The sequence below is a fragment of the Cebus imitator genome, unplaced genomic scaffold (assembly GCF_001604975.1).
Source record: "Cebus imitator isolate Cc_AM_T3 unplaced genomic scaffold, Cebus_imitator-1.0 Scaffold224, whole genome shotgun sequence".
Taxonomy (NCBI): Eukaryota; Metazoa; Chordata; class Mammalia; order Primates; family Cebidae; genus Cebus; species Cebus imitator.
In genome coordinates, this window is record NW_016107539.1 from 1,041,632 (window position 1) to 1,052,419 (window position 10,788).

The 10,788-nt window shown below is 50.7% G+C and overlaps 1 protein-coding gene across 3 annotated transcripts in view; it reads right to left on the reverse strand.

Annotated features, from left to right (window-relative positions):
• ATP9A (ATPase phospholipid transporting 9A (putative)) overlaps positions 1 to 10,788 on the reverse strand; it is a 159,378-nt gene that overhangs the window by 27,253 nt on the left and 121,337 nt on the right. For all 3 annotated transcript variants that reach the window (XM_037727256.1, XM_017496879.2, XM_037727257.1), the window contains exons 15-17: positions 9,060 to 9,221; positions 2,180 to 2,272; positions 535 to 618 (exon numbers count right to left, since the gene is read on the reverse strand). In XM_037727256.1, the coding sequence (XP_037583184.1) occupies positions 535 to 618; positions 2,180 to 2,272; positions 9,060 to 9,221 (339 nt within the window). The remainder of the gene's footprint in view (positions 1 to 534; positions 619 to 2,179; positions 2,273 to 9,059; positions 9,222 to 10,788) is intronic.

The window sequence follows — 10,788 nt, forward strand, 5'->3', positions numbered from 1 at the left end:
AAAAAAAAAAAAAAAAAAAAAAAAAAAAAAGAACAAACCAGACTTGCGAAGTCCCTGACCTCAAAAATATTTTTTTATTCCAGAAAAGAGATGGATAAGATGAATGTTTAAAAAAGTACGTGAACGAGGTCAAGGTTACGTTTTTCTGGCCTCTCCAGATTCAACTCCTAGACATCTTGTTTTGGCCCCAAATGGTGGAGTGCGATGACAGTGACAAAAGCATTGAAAAAGTGACACGGTGTGATGGATGGAAAGTGAGAAGGTGCCTTAGACAGGTGGTCCAGGAAGACTTCTTGGAGGAGGAAGCTGTTGAGCTGAAACCCAAAAGAAGCAAGGGAATGGGCCATGGGGCTCTGTGGGTGAAGAGAGTTCCAGGGAGAGAGAATAGCATGTAGAAAGGCCTCTCAACAACGGTGAACCCCGTGTGCCCGGAAACGACATCAGAGTGGCTCACACAGGAGGAGGGAGGTGGAAGGGGTGACTGGCAGGTGGGCGGGGCTGCAGAAGCCGCGGAAAGGTCACAAAACAACTTACTTCAAAGTCCTGATACTGCTCCTCCGCTAGAGACTTCTTCGCCACCACGAGCACCCGGAGCCCTTCTCGGGCCATGTTGCCACACTGAAAAGTAGACCATAGTCAGAGCGGGGGCTGTGCTGGGTGCTCCTGACCTCACTGCGGAGGTGCCAGGGCCCAAGTGGACGTGCCCCTCCCACGGCAACAAGGAAAATGGCAAATCAGAAAGTTGCTCTCCCCTGCAGCAATCTTCCCTGGCGCAAACCTTCTACAGCAGAGGAGGCAGAGAGGCAGCCCGTGGCTAAACATGGCCGCACACAGGTCGTCTTTGACAAGCACATACATGTTTCAAAATTTAAGTCTACACCGTATGGTCAGCCAGGTACAGTGGCTCATGCCTATAATCCCAGCACTTTGGGAGGCCGAGGTGGGTGGATCATCTGAGGTCGGGAGATCGAGATCAGCCTGGCCAACATGGAAAAGTCCTGTCTCTACTGAAAATACAGAAAAATTAGCCGGGCATGGTTCCGCATGTCTGTAATCTCAGCTACTTGGGAGGCTGAGGCAGGAGAATCGCTTGAACCTCAGAGGTGGAGGTTGTGGTGAGCCCAGATTGCGCCATTGCACCCCAGCCTGGGCAACAAGTGAAACTGTCTCAAAAAAAAAAAAAAAATCATACGGTCTCACACACAAATCTGGGTTGTTGAATGGGTGGAAAAACTGAGCATCTGACGAAATCAATCACTGATGGCTGAGGAGCAGTGGCCCCCGCGTTCCCAGGAAGCAGAGGTGTCAAGGGAGGAGCTCCAGCACATTTTACACGCAAAGTGCAACTCTGCTCAAAAAATCACAACCTGTTTTGTTCATCTGCATTAACTGCCTGGCCCCTGTAGACATCTGGGTTTACAGACCTTAAACTGGTAATCTAATGCAAAATATAAATTCTCCACGTAGAGCTAAGGGATGGGACAAAAACAGCCGGAGAAGCCTGAGCGCTGCTTCCCTCCTGCCGCTGGTCAACTGTCCACATCACAAACTGGGTTGGGCAGCCTCTGACACGGCCCCCGCTCCCTGGAACTCACATTCTGGGATAAGCACCTGCCCTTTGAGTGTGTGCTAGACCTACTGACTTGTCCCTAACAAACAGAACAGGCGAGAGTGAGGGGATGTCACAGCTGAGCTCAGGTTAGGAAAGCCAGTCCCTTCCGTCTTGTTTGCCCTCTCCTGTGCCCTCGCCTGCTCTTTGATGGAGCCAGCTGCCAGGCTGTGAGTGGCCCTACGGGAGAAGCCCACTTGCAAGGAATAGAGGGTGGCCTCTGATCAACAGTCAACAAGCACCTGAGACCCTCAGTCCGACAGCCCACAGGGAGCTGAGTGCGGCCCACAGCCACTGAGCTTGCTCGCAAGGGCCCCGGTTGAGTCTTCAAATGAGACCACAGCCCTAGGCAACATCTGAATTACGGCCAGTGGGAGACCCTAAAGCAGAGAATGCAGTTCAGCCACGCCAGGATCCCTGACTCACAGAAACCATCATCTATTAAATGGGTGCTGCTTTAAGCAGCTGCATTTCAGGGGGGTTTGTTACATAGCCACTGATAACAAACACAGAGACCCCCCTGCAGAACAGGCTTCAAGGTCTGGTGTTAACTCCCTGCGTCACACTTACCTCTTCCTCCAGCCAGTCGTTGTACTGCACAATGCCAGCCATGACCACATCTGCTCCCTTCATGTAAAACGTAATTTCTCCAGTTGATTCATCCTAGAGAGGGAGGCCAGAAGGAATGAGAAACTGAAAGGAACACCCTCTTCTGGCTGCAAAGTCCGCTTCCCATGACAGACGGTGTACAGAGTACATTTAACAGACACCAGTGTTTTATCACTTGGCTGAAGATGAAAAGCCAGAAGGGGCCTCATTTGGGTGCAAAAGCTACAGAAAGTAAAAGAAAAACTCAACACATGTGGAAAATTAGTCAATGACGAAAGCAAGATCAAACAAATTTAAAACCTTTTTTTTTTTTTGAGATGGAGTCTCACTTTGTCACCCAGGCTGGGGCGCAGTGGTGCAATCTCGGCTCACTGCAACCTCCACCTCCCGGGTTCAAGCAATTCCCTGCTTCAGTCTCCTGAGTAGCTGGGATTACAGGCACCTGCCACCACTCCCAGCTAATTTTTGTATTTTTAGTAGACACGGGGTTTCACCATCTTGGCCAGGCTGGTCTCAAACTGCTGACTTTGTGATCCGCCCGCCTCGACCTCCCTAAGTGCTGGGATTATGGGCGTGAGCCGCTGTGCCTAGCCAGATTTAAGACCTTTGTTTTGAAAGTTATTACTATTTCGACTGGAACAGACTCACACACCATGTAGATTTATACTTGAGACACCAGATATCACCAAACTGTGGTCCACCGAAAGACTAGGGAAGACCAGGACCAGAATGGGGTGCTCAACCTCATCACTGTGAACATTTGGGGCCGGATAACTCTGCTCCGCGGGGCCCCTCCTGTGCACTGTATCCCTGTTCAGCAGCATCCCTGGCCCCTGCGCACTAGACACCAGTCACACCCTCCATGGTGGCACCAAAATGTCTCCAGACTTTAGCAAACGTCTCCTGGGGCCAAACTAACTGTCTCAGCTGAGAATAATGCCAGATGCCTACATCTACCTGAGGACTGGCCTAGAGATCCAGTTCCAGTTCACCCTGACCAGGTTTCCTGGGTAGTACCATGGCACAGGCCCCAAATGCTTGGTCCTGGCACCAGTTCCCAGCTGTGTGCAGCTGGACAAGCTACTGCTCTTCCCCAAACCTGAGTCTTCTCATCTGTATAACAGGAGTCAAGCATGCAGCATAGAGACCGATGCACAAAAAGGGCCCCTCCGTGATATAATCGCTGTTGGGAGGATGCGGAGAGAACAAGACTGAGCACGGGACTCGCCACGGGACAATGTGGCCCTACAGGAGACATCTAGTAATGTCTGGAGACACTCTAAGTTGTCACAACGCAGGCAATGTCCTACTGGCATCTGATGGGTGGAGGTGAGGGGTGCTGCTCACCCTCCTGCACCACACAGGACGCCCCAACTGCCACCAGGAATTCCTCCGGCCCTAAAAGTCAACAGTGCTGAGATGGAGAAGTCCTGGCTTTGAGGAACGACAGCGTGGCCACAGGTCCTTCCCCCTTTTTCCCCCCAGTGATTCTGGCCACTGGGAGGTGGGAGGCAGTATAGATAGGCAAGAAAATGGAGCACGGCCATCAATACCTTGTGCCTAAATTTTGCTGCTCCAGGAAGCCCAGAATAAACGCCCATGAAGTCTTCACTGAATATGAACCCGTGGAGACAGAAGTGACGGCATCTCGAGCCAAGCACAGTGGCTCACGCCTGTAATCCCAGCAATTTGGGAGGCTCAAGCGGGTGGATCACCTGAGGTCAGGAGTTCAAAACCAGCCTAGCCAACATGGCAAAACCCCCTCTCTACTAAAAGTAAAAAATTAGCTGGGCCTGGCGGCACATACCTGTAGTCACAATGACTCAGGAGGCTGGAGAGTCACTTGAAACTGGGAGGCGGAGGTTGCAGTGAGCTGAGATTGCACCACTGCACTCCAACATGGGCGACAAGAGCAAAACTGCATCTCAAAAAAAAAGTGACTGCATCTCAGATGCAAATGCACCATGCTGACTCTGATTAGGCCAGTCCCATCAACGCCCCTGATGCCTACTTTATTCACCATCCTTCATGTAAGAACATGCCAAGCTTGATGATGCTCCACAGATTACAGGTGATGACACAAACAGCCTTCTTGCCTCTCCTGGAGGGTGCCTGTCATTGTCCTGCTGAGGGGCACAGATGCTTTCCCTGTGGAATAAGCCTCAGATCTAGGGAGTAACCATGCAGAGATCTATCTGCCTTGCTGCCCAAAACCACGCTTCTGTTAAGCTCCCACAAAAGCCACACTTCTATCTGCAAGTTCCCCCACTAAAACGCCCTTTAACGCCCCACTGGATTTGTCTGCCTTGTCCTTCGGTTTCAGGCTCCTTCAGGGGCCACAGTGCCTCTACAGCCCTTTCACGGGACAGAAATATCCCAAATCAGATTCACGGTAGAGTTTCCTCTTTTAAAATAACTTTCCAATATGCTCCTTAATCACCGACAATCTTTCAGAGCAACACGCTGACTCAAAAGCATCCCCAGGCCAAGACAGGCATGACTCTTAAAAGCGTTCGACCGCACACTTTATCTTGGATGGACTGCGACTATGCCTGCTCTTGATGCAGGCCAAAGGGAGCTGCGGGGTCTGCGCATTCAAGCATCAGAGGTTTTATTTTTTCCATCCCCCCCTCCCCCAACCAAAGGGTGCTCAGCAGCAAGGCTGCAGGAACTGATGTTCCCCACCCAGCTTCCTCACTATGAAAGGGGCTTGGGTGAGTTCAGAAGCTCCGTCCAATATAAATACCATCAACTATCTCCTCCCATGAGTCACTTCCTCCCATGGAGTTCATCACAAGTTTACTTCGTTCCCATATTATGGCAAGATGACGTCATCAATTTACAGAGACCGGCCGGCTGTGTGGCATTGTCTGGGGGCCTCGTCTTTTCCCACTGTGGTCTGTATCTGGCACCTACTCAAAGGCGTCTTTTAGTCCAGCAATGACAGCGCTATGATGATCTATAGCCGCGATCCAAACCCGTGGCTCCACAGGGGAAGGGGAGAAGGCATCGGAACATCTTGTACGCAACAAAAACAAAACAGGGACACGACCTTCCTTCGGAAAGACAGCACACGAGCACTTCTCTAACCTGGCCTAATTTCTTCAGAGACAGAGATTCACACAACGAGATGACCTTGCTCTGTGGGTGGGAGAAGGTGTGCCATGCACTGTGTGTGAGCTCACACATGTTTAATGAAGAGACAGGGGGGCCAGGCGTGGTGGGTCACACCTGTAATCCCAGCACTTTGGGAGGCTGAGGTGGGCGGATCACGAGGTCAGGAGATCGAGACCGTCCTGACTAACACAGTGAAAACTCATCTCTACTAAAAAAAAAAAAAAAATATATATATATATATATATATACACACATATATATATACACACACAAAAAAAAATTAGCCGGGTGTGGTGGCACATGCCGGTGGTCCCAGCTACTCAGGGGTCTGAGGCAGAATTGCTCGAACCCGGGAGGCAGAGGTTGCAGTGAGCTGAGATCGGCACCACTGCACTCCAGCCTGGGTGAGACCGAAACTAGGACTGCCAACAGTCACTAAACCAAGTGGAGAGAAGTTTTCTTTTTTTATTTTGAGACAAAGTCTCGCTGTGCTGCCCAGCTGGTGTGCAGTGGCGCTGCTCAGCTCACCACAGCCTCTGTCTCCCAGAGCCGAACTCTGCCAACACCATTGACGTCTGGATGTGGATCCCAGCACCAGAGAATCTTAGACCCCTTGAGCCCAGGCTGTAAGAGACCCTGAGCCAGAGGACCCAGCAAGCCTGCCACAGAAACTCTCCTGGCTACGGAAACGATCAGATAGCACACAGAAAAGCGAGCCCCCCAGTTAGGTGTGGTGGCTCATGCCTATAATTCCAGCACTTTGAGAGGCCGAGACGGGAGGATCATTTGAGCCCTGGAGTTTGAGATTAGCCTGGGCAATATGGTGAGACCCCATCTTCACCAAAACTACAAGAATTATCAGAGCATGGTGGTGTGCACCTGCAGCCCCAGCTACTTGGGAGGCTGAGGCAGGAAGGTTGCTTGAGCCTGGGAGGTCGAGGCTGCAGTGAGCCATGATTATGCCCTGCACTCCACCCTGGGCAACAGAGCAAGACCCTGGAAAGAAATAAAGAAAAGACAGAAGAAAGGAAAGACGGAAAGAGATGAAGGGAGGAAAAAGGAAGGAAGGAAAAGGAAGGAGAAGGAAGGAGAAGGAAGGGAGGAAGGGAGGGAGGGAGGGAGGGAGGGAAGGAGGGAGGGGCAGGCAAGGGAAGGAAAGAGAAGGAAGAAGGGGAGGGGAGGGGAGGGAGAGGGGAAGGGGAAAGAGAAGGGAATGAAGAAAAGGAGGAGAGGAGAGGCAAGAAGTGAAAAGAGAAAAAAAGAAAGAAAAGAAAAGAAGGAAGAGAAGCTTCTCTACCGCAGGGGAATACATTCCCTGGAGTAAGGGAATGCATTTCCCTGTAAGACAGACCTCAGTGCCTAAGACCACGAATAACACTGACCCCTATATACACTATGTGTTTTCCTACACAAATCTACCTACGCTAAAGTTTAATTTATTAATTAGGCACAATAAGAGATTAACAACAACAACTTAGAACAAAATAGAACAATTCTACTATGCTGTAATCAAAGTGAAATAAGCCTTGCTTGAACACAGCCCTGCAACACCCTAACAGCCTGAGGGCTCCTGAGTGACAGGAGCAGGCAGGTGGACGTTGTGAGGACACTGCACAGAAATAAAAATTCATGTCCCAGGGGGATGGAGTGGGGTGGCATGAAACTCATCACACTACTCACAACGGCACACAACTTAAAACCTATGAATTGTCTATTTCTGGGATTTTCCATTCCATATTTTTAGACTACTGACCATGGGTAACAGATGAGTGAGGATGACCACACTGCTGTTTCAAGCCACTAGATGCGGGTGATCTGTTACGCAGTGATATGGAGTTAATATCCTACCCCGACATTACCGTGGGTCCCCTGTGAGCTTTTCCACATCCCTCTTGTCGCACCCCAGTCCTAACCCCCAGGTCCTGCGGTACAGAGCCCGGAACTAGAAGCCAGGCAGCCTGGAGCGAGTCCCAGCCCCACCAGTTCCAGCTGTGTGAACCTGGACAGGTTTCTGAGCCTCCCTCCACTTCCATTTTCTCCTCTGCCAAACATCAGTCTTAATGGTGCCTACTTCACGTGGTTACAGTGGTAAGAATTAAATGAGTTACTTTATGCAAATCACTTAGAACAGCCTCTGGCACACAATAAGCCCCACTCAAATGTTACCTGGGCTGGGTAATACCCGCACTTTGGGAGGCCAAGGTGGGCGGATGGCTTGAGGTCAGGAGTTCAAGACCAGCCTGGACAACATGGCAAAACCCCATCTCTACTGATAATACAAAAAATTAGCCGGGCATGACAGCACATGCCTGTAATCCTAGCTACTCGGGAGACTGAGGCAGAAGAATTGCTTGAACTCAGGAGGCAGACGTTGCAGTGAGCTGTGATGGTACCACTGCACTCCAGCCTGAGTGACAGAGTGAAACTGTGTATCAAAGAATAAATAAATGTGCCGGGCATGGTGGCTCACACCTGTAATTCCAGCATTGTGGGGGTCCCAGGCAGGAGAATCACTTGAGGCCAAGTTTGAGACCAGCCTGGGCAATACAGTAAAACCCCATAGCTACAAAAATTTAAAAATTAGTCAGCCATGGTTTTGCAAGCCTGTAGTCCTAGCCACTCGGGAGGCTAAGCTGCGAGGATTCTTATTATTAATAAATTATTTTAATAAGAATTTAAAAATTAAAAAGTTTTAAAAGAGCAAAGAGAAAAACATATCAAATCAGACTCTTCAGACTGGCAACATTTTTTCACGTCTGACACCATCAGTTGTTGGTGAGGACATGGAGGAACAGTGGGAACAGTGGAAAAGAGATGAGTACAGCCACTCGAGAAAAAGCCAGTGAACGCTGGTAACCAGAGCTGAAGATGCAGGCCGGGTGTGGGGGCTCACGCCTGTAACTCCAGCACTTTGGGAGGCCAAGGCAGGCAGATCACCTGAGGTCAGGAGTTTGAGACCAGCCTGGTCAATATGATGATACCCCATCTCTACTAAAAATACAAAAATTAGACAGGTGTGGTGGTGCATGCTTGTAGTTGCAGCTACTCAGGAGGCCAAGGCAGGAGAACTACTTGAGCCCGGGAGGCATTCTCAGCCTATCTCAGCCTCCCAAGTAGCTGGGATTACAGGCATGCGCCACCACGTCCGGCTAATTTTTGTATTACAGTAGAGCTGGGGTTTTGCCATGTTGGCCAGGCTGGTCTGGAGCTCCTGACCTCAGATGATCTGTCCACCTCAGCCTCCCAAAGTGCTGGGGGATGACAGGTGTGAGCCACCACACCCGGTCACAAGGTTTTCTTTTGGAGTGATGAAATGTTTTGAAACAAGAGGGGTGTGGTGGCTGCACAACCCTGAGAATGTACTAAATGCCAATGAATTTTTCACTTTAAAATGATTCTATGATGTGAATTTCACCACAATAAAAAAAAATACGTATTTAATATTAAACAACAGAGAATGAGAGATGTACTACCAAGAAATCCCCAGTGAGTGTTCTCTTTAACATTCACTCCAGAACCAGGGACACCATAAGCGGATCAGAGTTATGGAGTGTGTCCAATTAAGGAACTCATTTCCTTTCTGCTTAGGGAATTATATTCCCTCTTTAGTCTGGGTGACAGACACCACAGTAAAGAGGGTCAGAAAGAATGTCAAACCACAGGGACACATGCAGCATGCCTGGGGTTTTTAACTGCTTCAAGCCATGAATAAAAGACAACTCACCCGCACGATGATGCCCATGCGCTTGCTTTCATAGGTGAAAGGGAAGATCTGCAGAATAGTGAAGTTCAGAATCTGGTCGCCAGGGGTCCTCAGCTGCATGGAAGACTGGTCCCGGCCCACCAGGGTTAAGCCCACACTTTCGGTCCACTGTACCAGGGCCACCTAAACATAACACAGGTTGAGGGTCAGGCGCACAGCAGAGAATCTGGGTTCGCAGGCTGTGCCATGAACACAAAGGCTGACGGGGCTCGGAGACAGGGGAATCACAGTAGTCACTGCCCTTGGGGGCACCCAGTACTCTCTGCTGGCCCGTGACAGTGTCTGTTCCTCTGGGCTTGCGAGGGCTCCCACGCTGAAAGCTGCCCTTCTGTAAGGCATAACTCATCTTTTCTAGGCTCCAAGCAGGCTGCACACCAGAGGCACGGCAGAAGGAGCTGGCACAGGGTTAAGAGTGATTGGCGGCCCGGGCCGCGCAGTGCCCTAGGCCTATAATCCCAGCACTTGGGGAGGCCGAGGCAGGAGGACCATGTGAGTCCAGGAGTTTGAGAGAAGCCTAGGTAACACAGGGAGACCCTGTCTCTAAAAGCTTTATTTTTTTTTTTAATTATTAGGCTGGTGGCTCATGCCTGTAATCCCAGCACTTTAGGAGGCTAATGTGGGCAGATCACCTGAGGTCAGGAGTTTGAGACCAGCCTGGCCAACGTGGTGAAACCCCATCTCTACTAAAAATACAAAAATTAGGCAGGTGTGGTGGCGGGCTCCTGCAATCCCAGCTACTCAGAAGGCTGAGGCAGGAGAATTGCTTGAACCTGGAAGGTAGAGGTTGCAGTGAGCAGAGGACCCGGGGGCCCCACCCCTGGTTGCCCTTCATCCCTGCAGCCACAGGAGGGTGGCCTTGGTGGGGTCGGGGAGTGCAAACAGTGTGAAGGGCCTGCATGTGCCCACCAAGCTGGATGACAGGCTCATCGTGCTTACTCCCAGAAGAGCAGGGGCTTGGTAAGCTGCTCTCGGCTGGCAGCTGCAATGGGCTGAGACAGGATCTGCCCAGGTCTAGCTGACATCAGTAAGAGACCCAAGGGACAGTGCCATCCCAGTTCATCAGATGTCCCTTCTCGAATCACAGGGGTCTAAGTCAGGGTGCGTGCACATGGGCACATCCTCAGTGGGAGGCCACCCCAACGCACTATCACCCATTACAAAGTTGACAGGTGGGCCGAGCATGGTGGCTCACACCTGCAATCCCAGCACTTTGGGAGGCCAAGGTGGGTGGATCACAAGGTCAAGAGATCGAGACCATTCTGGCCAACATGGTAAAACCCCATCTCTACTTAAAAAAAATACAAAAATTAGCTGGGCGTGGGGGTGCGCGCCTGTAGTCCCAGTTACTCGGGAAGCTGAGGCCAGAGAATCACTTGAACCTGGGAGGCAGCAGAGGTCGCAGTGAGCCAAGATCACATCACTGCACTCCAGCCTGGTGACAGAGCGAGACCTTGTCTCAAAAAAAAAGTGGAGGGGGGAGGTATTTGTTATGAAGCAGGAGTCTGCAGCATCCACAGGTCCTCAGCAGGAGGAGACGCAGGCCAGCCAGACCAAATGCGTCTTTCTCACATCCTATTTCACATCCCACATACACTGTCCTTCAGTAGCTTCCAGGAGTCAGCATCAGCCCCTGACTGCTCCTGAGTAGAAATACCCAGTGGCAGGTTCTGTCTGTCATCTTGGAGAGCAG